Genomic DNA, 19,533 nt, shown 5'->3' on the forward strand with positions numbered 1-19,533 from the left:
CCTAGCAATTTTCAAACTTTGTTTTTTTCAAAGTTTTCAAGACTTTGATTTGTTAGCACCATCATGAATTATCCAGTATGAAAATGCTTATTTGAGAAGAAGAGTTGGAGTTTGTTACATATGATGGTTAATAAGCATTACAAAAGGTACTGGTATTATGTTGTCAAAGCCACAAATCTAAAAAAAAATCAACACTGATCATAACCTGTGCACTGAGTAGTCATTGTTATGTTGTAAAATCACATTTTCTGTATGATTATTTGCATCATGACTTGGGCTCAGTAGGAAGAATGACACTTGCTGCCACCCTTCATATGAGCATATGTTTAACTTGGTATAATTGAGTAAAACTGGTAGTTCTCCTGTGGTAGTGAATTCTTATTCTGTCCATTACTGTAATATTGAAGTGACCCTTTACTATAATAGAGGAAGAACAGAAGGGAAGAAGGGATTATCTCCATTTGTTCGAGACAATTACTAGAAGTCTTAGATTAAACTTCTTAATTTTAAGTAATTTAGATGTCATGATTTAGTACCTCACTCAAGGCATAGGCTGTGATTTTTGTTTGAAGAGAACTGTCTTCACACGTAGCATGCAGACCTGCTTAAAAATGTTGTCTGAAATGTAGTTGCTCTGAAACATGAAGCTTAAGAGAAGTGGCTTCAAGAGTGTAGTCCTATTGAAGTTCATAGCAAGCAGTGTAAACCAGAATCTAACCTTGATTTCAGGTTAAAGCTGCAAGTATAACAACTCTTTCTCCCCGAAGCTTTCTGCCTTATTTCATTAAGTTATGCTTCAAATATTTCAGGTGGGAAGGGAGTCCAGCTTATCAAAGGGACTCAGCATACAGAATTGGAATTAGCCAAAAATACTGAGCAGATAAACATTCCACAGGATTTTAAGTGAGGATCTTGACACAACTGGATGTTGGAAACAAAGTGGAAAGATAATTACTGTGAAATTGTACTGAGGTCCAAGGTATAGAACATGCTATACTCACTGAATGCTGCTGCATGTTTAAAAGCTCAGAATAAGATAACTGTTTTAACAGAAAACATAATACCTACATGGTTTGATCAGGAATAGTACAGTATAAGAACCATACATCCAGGCCAGAACAGCAATACTGACTAACATATCCCTAGTATTAAACAGTAATTTTCTTTAATTTTTCTGTGTGGTATTTATCAATGGCATTACTTGTATGCCAACATCAAGGTACTTGTTAGACTTGGGGAGTATTGGATATTAAGTAGATGGCAAGCTGTGTGCTATGGCAAGGTGTATTATGGCCTGAGTCTGTGCTTAGTTGTTTCCTTTGTGAGTTGAAAGTCACTTGTAGGGGCACAGGCACTACACTACCTGCCTTCTTTGGTAACCTCTTCCAGTGTTTGCTCACCTTCACAGTGAAAAAGTATTTTCTGATGTTCAGAGGGAACCTCCACTGTGTGCTCACTGCCTCTGGTCCTGTCACTGGGTACTGCTGAAAAAGGCCTGGCTCTGTCCTTTTTGCACATTCCCTTCAGATATTTGTATGCATGAGAAGATTGCTTTTGAGCTTCCTCTTCCCCAGGCTGAACTCTCCCAGCCCTCTCAGCCTTTCCTCATAGGAGAGGTGCCACAGTCTCTTGATAGTATCTGTGGCACTTTGTTGGGCTCTCTTGAGTGTGCCCGTTTCTCCCATGTACTGTTGAGCCCAGAAATGACCCTGTACTCCAGGTGCAGCCTCACCAGTGCTGAACAGGGGGGAAGGATCACCTCCCTCCACCTCTGTCAGCATTTTGTCTAACACAGCCCAGAGTACCATTTGCCTTCTTTGCAGCATAAAATAATACTTAAATACCATTAATATTGTGCAAAAACATCTGCAGAAGACAGTTTTGGTCTATGGAACCAATGTAATTAAAACTGTCTGTGCAATGCTTTGTATGTCCAATAAGGGAAGAAAGGGTCTATGTATGGCTCAGCTGCTAGACTGCTATGGGTAAATAGTTTGTGGTTGTGGAAGTAATTTATTTTTGAGAATTTTGTAATTGTGTGTTTTCAGTAGCATGGATAGGACAGCTCTGCACAAAGCTTCAATTGCACAAAAATCATCAGGTTACTGCATGGTAGTGTTCAATATGGCAGTACATAATTTTCTGAAAGGTAATCTTGTTGAGGGAAGGCAAGTGTACTCTTGGCTTGTTGAGTAAGGCTGGAAATTAATTTTGTCCTAAATGTTATAAGATATTAAAGCTAAAACGTTGTCTCTGTGTATTATTATGCATATAGTTATCAGTGTTTAGCAATAATATAAGGAGGAGTGACTGCATCAGGTTGTACTGATGATGATTATAAGTGTGTATGTTCCTGATATAACATGACTTGTGCTCTCTGCTTACTTCTTAGAGGTGATGCTCACCTCTGTGAGCTTCTCTGACCACTAGACATATTTTGATAATACTTAAATTACTTCTGTAACATGTAGCCATGCTATAGCTTTTCTTTACTGGTGGTCCCCAGATGGTGCATCAGGCTGCAGTACTCTAGAACTCTCTCTCTTCTCTTTGCTGGATTCTCAGGCCATAGCTTTGTTAACCTTTTGGTACAGTTCAGTTACCCTCTCCTTTTGAGAGCTGGATTTTGGCATGCAGCTGCAAAAGCACTTCTATATCCAGAGCTGGTCCAAAGATCTTTATGTGGTTTAGCCACTAATTTTTCAAGAACTAAAGCTAGGGATTAAGCTCATTAGGAGCACAATTTACTGAAGAGGGACCTTCTCTGAGGACCCTTCTAATCACAGTTTCTCATAATTCTTATTTCTAGATAAAAGCAGAGAAGTTGTTTGCTTTTCTTGTTATGCATTTGTCAGTGCTTGGGATTGTTTTTTGATACATGTTGAGGTTTAACTGCATGAAAGCCTTTGGAGATTCAGGACTTTGTATTGTTTCTGAACTGGGGTGGATTTGGCAAAGCTCTGGCAGAAAGTATTACACTCAGCATGCCATAAACCATTCATGATACAATATTTGTTAATAGCCGGAGTTTAAATTGCCTGTAGTGTGAGTCTTCATATAATAGCAGTTCTAGTGTATTTCACAAAATTATGAACTCACATGCTGAGGATTGTCTCATTCTCCCTATGTCCTTCTGACCATGCGTCAGTTTATCTTATGGTTGATTTAAAGTACCTTCTTGCTTGACTCCATATTGCACCAAGGGCGTAAAACCATTAGTGCTGGGAAAGCAGTCTTGTTTGAGTTGTGTGTAGCAGAGTTTTCAGTTCTCCTGGCATACATTCCTTTGAAGCAGCATAGCTACTTTAGTCAGCATAAAGTAGCACAAATAAGAGCTTTAAGCAGCATGCCACTGAATAGGAACACTGAAAGATATTGGAGATAAATGGCAGGCAAGGAATGCATAATGTGCAGTGGAGGCGGTAACTGCTCACTGTGGAGCATGGAGCTAATGCCACCATCAGTTTCATCCTCTGCCTGCAGACAGAGAGGTTTATAAAAGTCACTAGGTCTTTTTGTGCGTAGCAACAGATGAATTTATTTGGAAAGCAATGCCAAATTGAGCAGGTCCTGCTCCGCTACATCCTTGTTGACTGTACCATGAATTGAATCAAGGAACTGATTTGTTGGGAAAAATAATTTTGCAGACAGTTTTATTTTCAACTAGGGTCACAGTTTTTCAGTGGAAGGACTGACACACAGTGGGAATTACTGCAATAGGTTGCAGTGAAATGAGGGATCCTTGGCACTGCTGTTCAAGTAAATGTATGTGTAACTGTGCCCTTGGGCTCCATGCCCAGGTTTTATGAGACTGGATAGAAGCTGGAATAGGGAAGTGGTCCTGCTTGTTAAATAATTGAAACTTATTATAAGCAGCCCAGGCACAGATAATCTTGCTGACTAATCATTTTTTCCTTCTGTTGAGTCATTTTGTTGGCTTAGAGTGTCTCTGAGTGGGGCTTCTTGTTTCTTGTGGGCTTTTAGTAGTGTGTTTTTTGGAGGGAGGTGCGGATGTGTACCAGTGCTTTCAAAACTGAAACTGGAAGGAATTGCTGTTGCTCAATTTAATTTCTGTGTAGGATTGGAAAAATAGAGAAAGAGGGGAAAATATGCAACCTAGTGTTGCAGCCAAATTAGAGTACTCAATGTTGCAGTTTCTAGCATTTCTGAGAATGTGTCAAGTTCATTTGCTTAGCTCTTACGTTAAAGTGTTGATGTGCCATCACTGAGCAGCGTTTCAGTTGCATGAATAGTTTCTTTGTATTTCCTTGAGAAATTGCATCACATGGAATGAATTGTGTGTGATTTTTTTTTTTTTGCTTGTATTCTAGAATAAATGTTGATGAAAATCTTAGAAGTATTCTCAGAGGGTCTAGTACCTGCAAAAGATTCACTCTTAGCTGTTTCTCTAAGAACACTTGTTCAGGAATTTGTGTTCCTATTACACTGATGTAGAGTAATGAAGATAAGCAACTGTGGTAGCTGATGATTTAGTAGTCCATGTAGTTTATGCAACAGATAACTGAAAAGAAAGTGCTTTTTTTAATTAAATTTTTATCTTCCACGTTGTATTTTCTCTGGTAATGAAATGTCTGTGACCCTGTTGCTAGTTGGTATCTGCAGCTTACTGTATCATTTGCGATAATATATGAATTCTGCAATATATGAAAGTAGTAAATAAGAGAAGCATTTTGAACTGCCTGGACTATACCACTTCTTTACTTATAATAGGTATTTAGTTAATCATTGAGGTGTTCCTTAAGCTTTAAAACTGAAGTTTGTCTTGTCTGCTTAAAGAAGTCAGGTTAAAGAGTTCTAGTGTTTCCTTTGTGATGCATGTAGAGAATTCAATAAATATCCCTGTTGCAATTTTATTTCTCTTCAAATTTATTTTTTTTTAATTTTCAATTCAAATTAGCAGTTATGTTTCTCAGTTTGTATTCATTTGCTTGACTAATTTGAGAGTATATTTCTGTTCATCCTGACAGAAGAGTAAACAGCAAACATGACATGAAGGAGAGCTGGGTATAACTGTGCAAACTGTACTTTTCATTTTGGGCACTTTAAAGTTCTAAAGAGCCTCAAGTATTCTGCCTTAATTCTCAGAAGTAACTGAAAGCCATGTTATCAGTAAGGAGCATAAAGAAACCTCTTAAAAATTCAACATGGCTGTAGAAGATAGTATTAGGCACTGGTAAATGTGATGTAAAGGAACATGTTTTCTTGAAGACCAGAACAGACCACAACTACTTAGAAAGTTATGGGCTGACATACTGCATTATCTTCACATGGTGGTAGCTGTGCTTACTAAAATGTGACATGTCTCATAAAATATATTTAGGGCCAGCTATGTTAAGATTTGTTGGTTCAATTGTACAGTTTTTATAGTGTAATTGTAATACGATATAACATAGCTTGTGTGTTATCTACACTTAAGGACTAACAGGAAACCTTTGCCTAGACAGCAAGCTAATCAACATTGTTGGTAGATATTTTAAAAAATGTGGTATTTGTGGCTGAAATTGAAGATTCATATATTCAGTCTGATTGTATTTTCCTATGAGGATATCATCTAGCAATTGTTGAGTGGAGGTAATTTAAAATGAACCTGTAAGTGCAGAGAGCATTAATTCTCTGCATCATTTGTCAACAGGAAAAAGAATGGTGTAAGAAAAAGCCCATAGTACCTCTTTGGAATCCATTCTTAGCCATTTCTGTAATTGTCTACAGTTAAATGAACTGATAATAGTTATTGGCACCTTCCAGCATAAGAGTATGCTGACATCTTAGTTGGTGGGGCTTAGTTTTCAGGGCTGAGTAGGGTTTGCGGATGGTCACTGGGGCACATATGTATGCATGTAATTCTACAGCTTTGTGTCAGTATGGAGCACAGGCAAATTGAGAAATACTTATTTTCAAAAATTAGCATTTACTTACATTCCATATAAAATGAAGGCACTATCTGTAAAAAGAGTATCTTACTTGAGAAACTCCAGTAAAATTCTGTAAACTAGTTGGGAACAGTTTGGGTGTTTGTATTTGTGCATGCTGTTTTCCTGCAGATAATAACTAGCAAGCTATCTCCCTGCCAAATATATTTTTCATAAGCTTTGTGATAATTATTTGATTATTTTCTGTACTCCTTTATCACCTTTATCCCTTGCTTTTTTGTGTGGGGTTGTTTTTTTTTTTGGTGGTGAAGCTCTTAATTCATCCACTCTAATTTGCAAATTACTGGCAATGAGAAACTAATGGTACTGCGGTTACGAATAACTGGTGGACAAAAGCTGGATACTACTAATTGTCTACTAATTGTAGGTGTAGGAGGCATTTCATATGTTGGAATTTGAGAAATAAAGATAACATGACGTTCTTTTTATCTCTTTCCAATGTAGAACTGTGCTAGTATGTTGGGCAAACTGTGTAATGAACTTACGGGCATGGATATTTGAGGAATAGCTCCAGCCTTCCACTGTTGAGAAAGGGCTATATCTCTTTTTCTGGGGAAGTGTTCTGGTATGTGCTATCTAGTCTAGTGGTGACCACCATTACCTTTGTTTTGTGAAGGTAATGCTTAACTTGACATTTAATATGTATGATCTAAGTGACAAATGTATTAGTTTTTTGTTATAGAAACTGTGCAGCAGTCTTTATGAATGATGTCAACATCTAAAGAGTAGTAACTATTGTTTGACAGTGTTCTCTTTCAGACAAAAGTTACTACTGCGTATTCTGGCATCTGATCTGCATAAATCAGTCCCTTCTCTAGTTTTGTAGCTTGCTTGCTCTAATTGGACTCTATAGATTTGTAAGAATCTAGCAGTAATGGATCAAGTTATTAGGTCAGAGTTTTGAATTGTAAAAGATACTGGGCGTATTCCTGTGTAAAAATACCTAAGGTATGTTGTCAGTATTATTTGTAATAAACATTATGAAATTATCATGTTTTAAATAGTTCAGATATATGGACTCTGTATATACCTGAAAATCATTTTATGTTTTCTTGCAGCTAACAGAAGATGAAATTGCAACTATTCTGAAATCTACTCTTAAAGGACTTGAATACTTGCATTTTATGAGAAAAATACATAGAGATATAAAGGCTGGAAATATCCTTCTTAACACTGAGGGACATGCAAAATTAGCTGATTTTGGTGTGGCTGGCCAGTTAACAGTAAGTACCTGCGGAAAGATAAATTTAAATGCTTCTGTGCACCTAACCATGTTGTTTTGTTATGCATTGAATGTTGTGTCTAAAGAGTGATTAGTGGTACAGCTAACATTCTTTATCGTGATGAGTATTTAATGTATTATAAGGCTATTTAGTTTTTAGTTTTTTATAACCTGGTGTACTTTAAGTGCCTGATGAGCCCACTTTAAACTTTTGTTTGAGGTTTATGGTCATTGTCATCTGTTCAGCCTCTATATGCAGATGGGCCGAATCGTTTTGGTCTTAATTGGAAGTCACTACCATTTGACCTTTGGGTGGCTAGTTTAACTTTTAAATATAGAATTAATATCAAAAGAATCACTGTTTTAATTGCATGAATAATATAATTACAGGATACAATGGCAAAACGTAATACTGTTATAGGAACTCCATTTTGGATGGCTCCTGAAGTAATACAAGAAATTGGCTATAACTGTGTGGCTGACATCTGGTCCCTTGGTATCACTTCAATAGAAATGGCTGAAGGAAAGCCTCCGTATGCAGATATCCATCCAATGAGGGTGAGTGTGTGTGGTGCTGTTTCCTGTTTGTTGTATTAAAAAATCAAAAACCTAAGACTGGAATCATAAAACTGGATGTTTATGGACAAAGATTTTTAAGACTAAAGATTTTCACTTGCTGTCTTGCTTCTTATTTACTGCAGTTTGCCTTTGTTTTAACACGTTTCTGAAAGATTTCAGAATGCCTTTATTCCCACTTGAGGGAGAACTAAAGCTCGAATTGCTTAATTGACTTGAAGGCAACATACAGAGCCTGTTCCATACTGTACCTGTACTTGGAGCAAAAAGCAGATTTCCATCTTTGTGATTTGTTGCAAAAATGGCATGCATACTATATTATTTTATTAAGTTTTCTTTTGCTGGTGCCTTATATATCAGGATCTTAATGTAAGGAAGCCATGACTGAAAGAGAAGCTACTGTTATATATGATTACTGTAGGTGATCCGTATATGAGTTCAAGTGTATTTAGTGCTATTGCATTCTAGATTTGTTTGTTTGCTTTGTTGAGCAGAGATGTTTCTTGAAGTTTTATGGCAGTGTGGAGCTCTGTTAAAGCTAGTGAGTGTTTTGCAGTGAGAAATGTTACATAATTTTGGAATAAAAGCATAGTACTTCTGAATAATTTTTTTACTGTGTAATTGACAATTTTAACATAATCATTCAAACTGAAAATACTCGGATGAAAGCTGAGAAAGATGTAAGTATTGTTGAAGCTTGTTGATGGGAATTTAATTTAAAAGGAAATAATATTTAAAAATATTTTTACGAACTATTGATTACAAATTAAATACATTTGAATCATGCTAGTTTTCTGTTTTTTTTTTTTTTTTTTAGTGAAAATGTCTTAATTAAATCTGAGTTCATTTTAACATCATTATATATAGTTGCGCTAGCTGTTGAAAGGTGAGAGGACTATGTTGTCATATGTAGAAAAAATTTTTCCCTGATAATAGCTGCTTATAAATCAAAGGTCACTGAGTTTGAAGGCTTGTGCATCTGTTTAATTCTTGTAATCAAATGAATGCTATCAAAGGCCAAAGTAGTTTAACACAACAATTCTGGATTACATAGAACATGTGTTCTTGTTAATAAATTACGTTATGGTTTTTAAGGGCTTGTATGCAGTTAGTACTCTTTTGTATATTTGATACCTACAGTTTTTCTTAATTTTTATTAGTGAGTTGTTACAGTGGTTAACAAGAAATACACAGATTTAAGTTGCAATAGTTTTCCTAGTGTCATATGATATAGCTTCACAAGACTTTTGGACATATGTAGATGCTTTCCTACTTTGTTTTAGTTATGACACAGAATTGATCAGGCAAGCATGAAAGCTTGGGCAATTTTTCATTGCTTTTTCTAGATGTTGCTGGAGTTCTGTGGTATTTATGTAAGGCACAATTTTGTTACTTGGGAATGCATGTTGAAATTACCATGTGCGCTATTTTGCTGTAGGCTGGTTGGCACTGCCACAAAGGTAATGCACTGCCAGTAGGCCATTTCCTTGTCAACTACATTTACAGCTTAATAGAAATATTACATGACTTCTTTAAACAAGTGTTTTGGCAGAGAGGAAACAGCAGATTCCATGCAAACAAGCATAGCTTCCTCTGCTTAACCACACGCTAGCTACTCCAAAGAATTGTGCTAGTTTCAGCTGGGAAAGAATGAGAAGTGGGGGGTGCAAAATGGAATTTCACAGGGGGGAGGAAGAAAAAACAGGCATGTTTTTCTGTGTAAGTATTCATGTTTTAGTATAGTTGGCTTTGTAAGTGTCATCAATGTTATTTCGCTTGTTTTCTGCTGCAAACCTAAGTTCAGCAGAACCTGCAGTTGTCATACTTGGTTTGAGGCCCAAAGGTCAAGGTACTTGCCAGTCCAGTAAGTGTAATGCTTTGTTCACGTAAGAATTATGGAATGCCTCACATATTTGATGTCAGAGGCCTTTTGTGCTTTTGCTAATGATGAAAAGTGAAACTTAAGCATTTTCTGAGTGTTCATCAAACAAGGGTGTTTTCAAGTAGTTGCAAAGGAGAAACAAATACCAGCATCTTCAAGGTTGCTCTAAAATGCAGTTATACACTCACTAGAAATAGCAAGGAATTTGCTGGTAAGTCAAAATTCACTCATACCTGGGTAACTTAACCTATCCAGCAGGCATTGGATGCAGTAGTTTGTGCAGTAGCAAGGTTTAATGCGGCTAGCAGTGTTTGCATCTGCCTTTGATTGCTCTGCTGGGATGAGCAGTTATGGATTTATAGGGGATCTAATTAATGGGGCCTTCACTGTGGTTCTAGAGCAAGACTCCATCTCCTACTCTGAGGCTGCAGTGATATGTCTTAACAGCTGCATTCCTGTGTCCCCCACTGACTGCAGCATGTATGCTGGCCTGTAGTGATGAAGTATTTATGTCCTACCACTGTCTGGATTTAATTCAAACCATTAACTGCTCTATTCAGTCTTTCCTTTTCATGCAGTATCTGTCTAAGTCTCACTCTTTCCCTTTCATCTCTAATGGAAGAGTAAAGATTGGCACTGCTTTGCTGTGATAGTTGTGATTTTGCTTGTTGGTAAAAATTTGTAACATTTTTTGAAATACCTTCTGTGTTTGCTAATCAAGCCATGATCTCAAGTTTGTCATATGAGAGTTCTTTCTGGTGGAAGAACATTTTAAGCTGCAAAGTTTTTACATGATCGTAACTCATCTGCTGCTGATACTTGTCTTTTATTCGCAAAGAGATTAACAACACTTTACCATAAGGCTAATCTTAAACTTTAAGAATGTCTGTCTGTTTTTTAGGTCTTTTCTCTAGGATCACCCTTACTAAAGATTTTTCCTTGTATTCATGCAATGACATGATCACTCATTGCTGCAAGGCTGTGATTTTTATGATCAATTTAAGCCAACTCAAGTGTGGGCTGCTGGTTACGGAGACAGCCTGTCCTTAGTCAGGAGTTCCTGACCTTTCTGTTAAGCAAACACTAGCATTTTTGTGGCCTTGCATGGAGCTGGATTAAGGAACTGATGTTCTGAAAAATTAACCTGATAGAAACCTGATAGAACTTCTTGTTGTAGGAGCATGTACACAGGGGAGGTGGGCTCAGTGGAGTTACTGCCTTTGACCACAGCCATACACTGAGCCTTGCAGACCAACTGTAAAACTGCAATCTGCATTTTATAAAACTTTGTTCTTTTTTGCAAGGTCAACACACTGACAGGTTGGTGTGCTTTAAATGAATGCTGGTAGCTCTGTTCCTCCCTTCCCCCAAGAAAAAAGAGCCAAAAAACCTCCAGACTCTTTCCTTTCATGCTTATCAGGCAGCTGCAATAATTCACATTGCTGTGGTATGGAAGAAGCTGGTGGTAGATGTGTTTTTCAACACTTCACAGTATTGGCCTTTGTTTCTTTATGGTAAGGTTTGTTGGAAGTGGACATGTGGGCATCACATGTTCTGCAGTGAATTGGAAGAAGCCAATTTGAACTGCTTCCATTTGCCTGAAGTCCAATCATGATATTTATTTTTCCATGGCACTTACCCAGATTATCCATGCCTCCTGCTTAGCCTGTGTCATTTCCACCCTGGACTAATCTGTTTGTAATAACCTTTTATTCCCGATGTTTCTTATAACAATCTACCATTTCCCATTTTTTTCTATTCTCAGTATATTGCGTTAAAACTGGAGATTGAAGTGAGAATTATTGCTGTGTAAAGCTGTAAGAACCAAGGAAGGTGTTATGTTGAGCATCGCTGTCTGGTTGAGACCAGTTTTTAATCATTGAGAATATTATTTCCTCTATGCCTTTTATGCCAGAAGCGAGGAAAGGAGAAAAAGAAAAACAGCTTCTAGAGATGTCAGATGTCTTTTTGTGTAGTGACTTTTGCAATTCTTCTTTCCAGCAGATGGAATTGTCTAATCAATTTCTATTATTTTCCCTGAGAGTTCATCTATCTTATCTCAGCATTACTGCTCTTAATTTAGAGTAGGTTTGTAGAAGTATATTATCTGGTTTTCTTATTTTAGTGCTTTTGCTTATCTTTAGAAAAGAGTTTGAGTTAACTTCTAAAAGTCCTTTTGCTTTTAAGAACTTTCTATGAGACAATCTTTGTTAATTTGTAACTTGAGATCTTGCCTGCTGCCTCTAGATACAGTGAGCTAATATTTAAAGAGATTTAAAATATGGATTTTTGATTGTACATTGCAGTTTATTATTTTACTACCTCTTTAAAATCTTGTGAAAGAATGATAGTGAGCTATGGAAGGTCTCAGTGTGATTCCTCAGGGAGGTCATAATTAAATACTTCTGTTGTGCATTCTCTATTATGATAGTTCCTTACAATTAAATATATGATGTGCTTTTAAGTGTCTTTGTACATAAAATTATTTTAAAATAGTTAAACCTCAGGTTTTGAAAAAATCATGTGTGACCGTAACACATCCAGTTCTTTGGTAAGAATGCATGTAGTTAAAAGAATAAAATAGTTTCTTACCCTTCCTCTGGATCTTCCATTGTGACATGTCTTGTCTTAAAAAATATGATTTCTCAGGAAAGGATTTTGGTGTATGTTGGCTTACACAATGCCATAGTCATTCTAAATACGTAAATAATATATAATATTATATATAATAAAATTTATAAGTATGTAATTTATAATGTATGTTTAAAGTGGGGACTTCAGATAACAATATCACATCAGTGTCTTAATTTGGAGAAGCATGTCTTGCTGCAGACTTCCCAAAGAGCTGTTGGAAGAACTTTGGACCTCTAGGCTTTAAATGCAATTTTTGTTTGCTTTAAACAGACCTAAATGCGGGTGATGGGTGCAGAAGGGTGGTATTCCTACGTGTTGCCATGTGTTTTCATCACCCCTTTCTGCTGGAGTGAGCATTTAAGTGGCCACATGATGAACTGGGTCAGAAAATTGATCCCTCTGAAAACTAACTAAGTAACAAGAAGTAGCTTTCACTGGTACTTTTAATATGGTGATTGAACTGAGTGAGGACAAAAATATGTGGCTGGAACCAGTAGGAGAACTGGGTCATCCCTTTTTGGGGATCAGCCACATTGGTGCTGAGGTTGACTTAAAGTAATTGCAAAACCAGTCTCTGCTGCTCCTGTTCTACCTGTCCTTTTGGACTTTTCTAGTTGGGCATATCAATAAAATGAGACAGGGTTCTAGAACTTTCATAGGTATTTGGGCCTCTGTGAAGCCTCCCTCCTTCTCCACCTCATTTGGTTTCCCACCTTTAAATGCTATTGGCACGATACAGCCAAACTTCACAGGTTAAACTTCCTTCCACTGGCCTTCAGTTGCATGCAGCTGGAGGTGGTGTTACTTCATAATATGGTTGCCTCTGTGGTACAATTTATACCCAGAATTTCAAATAGATGTTACAACTTTAGTTAAGGAAAAAAAAAAGGCACACAGTTAATACCAGACAGTATTTGTCTAATAGAAAATAAAAGTATGTTCTCTATATAGATTTTTTTTTAAATAAAAAAACCCCAATGTCATAGGAGCTACTTTCCACATAAATCACCATGAGAAATGTAACTCCATATGGAAATAGGCTATGTAGCATTTTTCCTGTGAGACAGTAATAGTATTATATGGTTCAAACCATATACTAATTGCACTTATGCTAATAGCAGTGGTGATCTGGATATTATATCCTTGGTAGTTTTTTTTTTTTTTTGTTCAATAGCTTTGTTTTGCGGTTGAACTCTGTGGAAGTATGACTTTATTTAAGGGTTCTTAAAATGAAACCTTTAAATTCTCATTTAAGTATGCTGCTACTTCAAATCAGTAAGCACCTGTCCACCCGCTCTGATCAGAATGTGAATAATCATTGTCTGGTGTTTTTTTTTGTATGAATAAAAAGCCTCCAAATAGATAAGGTGCTTCTGAGCAGTGCATTTTGAAATAAAAAAAGCCAAATGCTTTTTTTCATTCAAGATTTATTTAACTTGTCAAACATAGATTTTCTTTTTTTTTTTTTTTTTTGTTTTTAACCTTGAAGAATGATCAGCATTTATAGTGTGAACAGATCACTTTAACTGAATGGTTCCTGGTGAGGTGCAGACCAGTTCCAAACACTGTGTTCATGACTTGACTCCTTCTAGCAGGGCTTTTGGAATTGAGAGATGATGAATGTCGGGCAAGTTAAAATAAGTAATTGCGTACATTTGAACTTGTAGATCTCTGCGTATTACATTTTTTGTGAGCAAAATACCTGATGTTCATACCTAAATGGATATTTGCATAGACCTTGCTAGAAATGTGATACCTAGATATTAGATAGAATCATAGAATAATTAGGGTTGGAAAGGACCTTAAGATCATCTAGTTCCAGCCCCCCTGCCATGGACAGGGATGCCTCCCACTAAACCATGTCACCCAAGGCTCTGTCCAACCTGGCCTTGAACAGCGCCAGAGATGGAGCATTCACAGCTTCCTTGGGCAACCCATTCCAATGCCTCACCACCCTTACAGTAAACAACTTCTTCATTATATCCAATTTAAACTTCCCCTGTTTAAAGTTTTAATCCATTACCTCTAGTCTGTCACTACAGTCCCTAGTGAGGGGTCCCTCTCCAGCATCCTTGTAGGCCCCCTTCAGGTACTGGAAGGCTGCTATGAGGTCTCCATGCAGCCTTCTCTTCTCCAGGCTGAACAGCCACACCTTTCTCAGCCTGTCTTCATATGGGAGGTGCTCCAGTCCCTGATCATCCTCATGGCCCTCCTCTGTACTTGTTACAACAGTTCCATGTCCTTTGTATATTGAGGGCACCAGAACTGCACACAGTACTTCAAGTGAGAATTGCTCTTTTTGTGAGTTAAGGTGACAGTGCATGTAGTTGGGCTTGGTTGCTTATTTTGTCAGTGCTGTTTAATAGGCCTGTGAAAGCAAGTTTTCTGTAAGATGTTATATGTAACAACTTGAGGAAATACACTTAATTTTTTTCTGCAATACAGTTAAGCAACTCTTTACTATTGTGGCAGTGTAATTTTTACCAGGTGAAAAGGGCTGGTTTTTAGGTATATCCAGTGCAAACTACAGTCCTGCGGAAAAAGGATTGTTTGTCAAAGTCATGCTTGTGTCTTATGGGCAAACTGCTCATACAGCTGCAGAGATCCTGGCACGTGTGTTCTCTGTCTTTTATTGCAAGATATATATGGATCTCCAAACTTAGTTATAGTTTATGACTTTAGTTAAAAATATGCTTGTTGTTCACTTAGGTGTGTAGGGGGGTTTTGGATGTTTTTGTCTGTTGGCTCTTATTTGTGAAAATGCTAGGCATAGACACAGGCACAGTACCCTTTGAACATAGTTTCATGGAGGAAGTGAATTTCGAAAGGATTTCATTTGCTTATTGGCTTATGAGCAGCCCTTCTAGAGGCTCGCTGTAAAGGAAATAGCAGGGAATATTCTGATGAGTGAGGAGGTCAACCCAGGCAACCTGGGGTATAGTCTAGTTTCTTGTGATGCAGAAATATTATTTATTCCTATTTTTCAGTATACCTAGCATAGGATTTTAATGAAAGTTCTTAAATGCCAAACTATGGCTTATCCAGAAAAGATAAACAAAGTGAAAGAAATAGTATGCGAGTTGTCCTGGACACTGAAGACAAGTTTAGAGGCATCCAGGTGCAAAACATATGAAATAAAGCCTGTGATACTTTACTAATTTAGTTAAATGGCAATTGGTATTTCATTGCTTGACTTCACCAGATTCAGTTACAGGTATTGAGCCTCATAGAGAGTGTTGTGCTAGCATGGCAGCATCCAGTTTCCAAGACTTGACAGCTTACTGTGCAGAGGGTTTGTATGCTTAATGTTAACCCATGTCTTATGGAAAGGAGAGGTTTTTTAATACTTTTGTGAAAGAAAGATAGGAGGGAAAAAATCCCAAATCCAACAAAAACCACCACCAAGAATGTTTTGTCATCTGGCAAAACTTACAGATGATAAAAAAATTTCTCGTTAGTATTCCAAGGAGGTTTTTGAAGAGGTTTTTGCCACATTGCTTCATCAAGAGCCTGTACTCCCTCTTCCCACAGAAGATTGACAGATCTCCCTGGTTTAGGGGACTCTTGAAAGTATGAACCACATAAAAGACTGGACACATACAGTAGGCCATTTCCCCCTTAGAGATTTGCAAAGGGGTGCAGAGCTGGCCTGATAATCTAATTTGTTATAATCAAGCTACTACCTTGTCAGTATCTGGCTCTTCATAGAGAGGAAAAATGGCAGAGAGTAGGCTGTAAGGAGCAGAAGCAAGTAAAAGGTGAGGGTAATGGCATATAGGATTAGTTTGAGTTCAGCTTTAGAAGTGCTCAAGGTACTACTGAGGGAAGACAGGAAGCTGTATGAAGTCTGGAAGAAGAGTTCACTAATGAGAGAAAATCAGTGCTTTATACAGCTTCACATTCATTCATATTTGTCTAATCAGCACAGAATGATATGACATTAGTATTGATACATATACCGTGAAGGCTTTAGATTACTTGGGGTATGATGATTAAATCAGAGGATGAGAAGGTCCTAATTCCTGTCCACATGAAAGCTTTTGAAAAGTCTGCAATGTGATGTATGTAATTATTGTCTTCCTGTAGGCATTGCTTTTCTTATCTGCTCCTCTTTTTTTGTTCTTACATCTCTCTAACTTGTTTTTCCCTTTTGTGAAGAGATGGCTTGAAAGTTCACGCAGTAAAACTGCAGTTAAACATATTTGTGGTTAGAATCTAGCATTAATGTTTTACTGTAGCTAGTGAAGGCATCCTTGCTCTTTCATATCATTAGATTTTTTTTGGTAGAAGAAATAGTGTTTTTTACTGTAAAAAAATATAAATCCTTATTTTTTTTAATGATATCAGGTTTGTTGGTTGTATAATGTGCACAAAAAGGAAATGTTAATCTGTCATGTGTAATAAAGTAGCAGAAGCAGAGAATATTTGAAATTTGGACTGAAATTGGAGTTTAATTTGAATTAGATGGAAAACATTTATTTTGTGCTTCTAAATGAGGTTTTAATTAAATTAAATTAGTTCATCTTTTTAGACTTACCCCTGAATAGGAAATTTGTAACATACTTCAGTTGATGGTTGGTTTTCTCTGACTTTGATTAATCATTTTCAAAGTAAGCAGAGGATCAGTACTGTAATTTCATAATTACACACAAGTGAGTTAACTTGAAACTTTAACTGAAATAACTGTAAAAGAATTTTGATCTTGGTTAGTTTCATGTAATGCTGTGTATCTGTTGTGTATGATTCAGATTCTTGGAAGTGCTAATCTGAAAAAAGGACCCTACCGTGATATTACCCATTTATTTGAATGATGTTTTAATAGGGAAATGTTTGACCTGGGAATATTACTTTTCAAAGATGTTGGAACAGCAAATGGAGACTGAATGAAACCATGAAATTGATGGAAGGATTCTTGATGACTTGACTGAGTGTTGCATCAAGGCCTACATCTGTGTAACCATTGCTCAAGGTTATTTGATAGAACTGATAATGTGGGTAAAGCCAGGAATGTATTCATCAAACCTAGCACAGCATAGGTTAATGCTGTTTTCTGCTGCTGAGCTGGCTGCTTTCTCCCTGGACAAATATTAAAAAGAAACAAGCAAACAGATCTCCACCAAAAAGCTCATTCAGAAGTTTTAAATCACTATAGATCTGCTCATTTGTGATGTTAGTAAAACTGTAAACAAAGATCAAAGTGCAAAGGAAAACTATTTGGCAACTTGAAGATCTCAAGAAAATTTTATTTGAAATAGGCAGTTGGTAGTAAATCATCAAGATGCATTAAAACTAGAATCACAATTTTAGTGTTACAAAACTTTTTTATTAACTTTACATTCTTACTTGAAAAAGCCTTTCCGTCATTCATGTACATCAGTGTATACTGAATTTATTAAACTTCTTTTCAACTTACAATACGGACTTGGGAAATTATTCAGCAAGGTGTTTATGGATAGATTTATGAGAACTCCTTTTACTAAAAATTCCACAATACCCTGCAGGATATTGTAAAATATACAGCAGGTTTCAAAACTTTTAAGTTAAGAGCTATATATATTTACTACAGACGCTTCTACTTCTTTTTATTTCTATCATCTTTTAAATTCCAGCATTAACACAAAATACACAAGGTTAATTTTTATCCAGAGGTTTGGCAGCTGGCTTTATTGAAAAGGAGGGAATTTGTGTATTCCTTTTAATTGAGGTAGGTATTTTTGGATTTTTGTATGTGACTAGTGTCTTATTAAGCCAAAAAATAACTCAGTAAATAATTTTAAGAGGTCCTTGGAAGCTTGAATCAATGTTTATTTATTGAAGTGAATTATATGTTCATTTTTTTTTCTTACACTGACAGAAAACATGTTAAATTTTAGCTAGCTGATTTGGAAGAACTACTTTATAGAGTTAACTACTATTATCACCAAATTCTTAAGATGTTATTAACACTTTTTAAAAAGTGTATTTACTCGTGATTTAGTTAAAGGCATATTTAAATGATTTTTAATCATATGGGAGAAAATCACAATCAGATTAGGAGGAAAATATTAAACTTTTACTGCTACTTACTGACTACTTTTGAACATGTAGCTTGTACTGGTTATTTACTTTTTTAAAAAATCTAAAAATTTGTGTAGATTAAAAGGAAGGTAAAATGTGGACTGGAGAAGCTTATTGAGACTGTATGTACCCTGTTTCTGTCTTCATATTACATAGCCTTAAAGTGTACTCTATGTCATTTTAAAGAGGATGATGCATATTTAATGGAAGAAATTTATTTATTTAAAGGAAGGGTTGCCAATCAGTCTAAATTTGTTTCAGTTAAAACTTGATGGTCTAAAGACAACTTATAATCCTTTTCTTGTTATAAAGTATTGTCAAATTTGTAGTAGTATCACTTAAAAAGTTTATGGAAACTTTGCTTTATGGTGGTTTAAAATAGAACTAAATCTTTAATTTGTATTTGATGGCACCTGTTTTCATTTTGTTTCCTTGGCAACACCAGCGGTATCAGAAATTGTCCATAGACCACCCTGGTTTGAGGGAAGAATGAAACCAGCCTTGCTTTTCTGCCTTTTAATTTACTAACTAAATACTTAAACAAAGCTGTAACACACAATCAGTAGTTTGTGAACAAATATGAATTATTTGGGTATGCAATTTGTGATTTTTTTTGAGTTTTCTGTATTTAATGCCAGTTTGTGTCCTTATTTAAAAAATGCATTCAGAGACTTTATAGGAAGGACTTTTGATATCCCATGGATTAAAAAGCTGTTTTTGAAAGCTGTGTTTTGTACCTGGAGAGAAGCAGAGGAGAAGTTCATAGTTTTTTAGATAGTATGGTCTGCTTTCAAATCTGTATTGGATCCAAATTTTTATTCCAGATGTAAGATCTCAGTATTAGCATTTCCATGGGAAAGAAAGCAAGCCAACACAAGTGTTACCTCCAGATTGCTGTTTTCTTCTGTGTCATTTTACCATATCTGAGAATTCACATTATGATGAGTGTACATAAGGTGTTCCAAGCACTTCAAGTATTTATGCATTATCAGTTTCTAGTTTGTGTTTTGTAAAAGCGAACAGGGACGTAATTTCCTACAGATTATTGTTGCCTGCCTACCTGAAAAACTGTGCTTTATCAACAAAAGCTTTCTGAATTCTGAATTCCCAAACTCCATGCAATATGATTGCACAATTGATAAATTGATGATTTGAAAAAGAAAAGAAAATAGGTTGGGGTTATGGTGAAGCAATTTGGGACTAACAAAATA

The 19,533-nt window shown here is 36.3% G+C and overlaps 1 protein-coding gene across 1 annotated transcript in view; it reads left to right on the forward strand.

Moving 5' to 3' along the window:
* The window catches only part of STK3 (serine/threonine kinase 3), a 125,074-nt gene that overhangs the window by 15,950 nt on the left and 89,591 nt on the right, over nt 1-19,533 (forward strand). The window contains exons 5-6 of the mRNA XM_005150885.4: nt 7,010-7,174; nt 7,564-7,731. Coding sequence (XP_005150942.1) covers nt 7,010-7,174; nt 7,564-7,731 — 333 coding nt within the window. The remainder of the gene's footprint in view (nt 1-7,009; nt 7,175-7,563; nt 7,732-19,533) is intronic.

This window comes from Melopsittacus undulatus, chromosome 1 (assembly GCF_012275295.1).
Source record: "Melopsittacus undulatus isolate bMelUnd1 chromosome 1, bMelUnd1.mat.Z, whole genome shotgun sequence".
Classification (NCBI taxonomy): domain Eukaryota; kingdom Metazoa; phylum Chordata; class Aves; order Psittaciformes; family Psittaculidae; genus Melopsittacus; species Melopsittacus undulatus.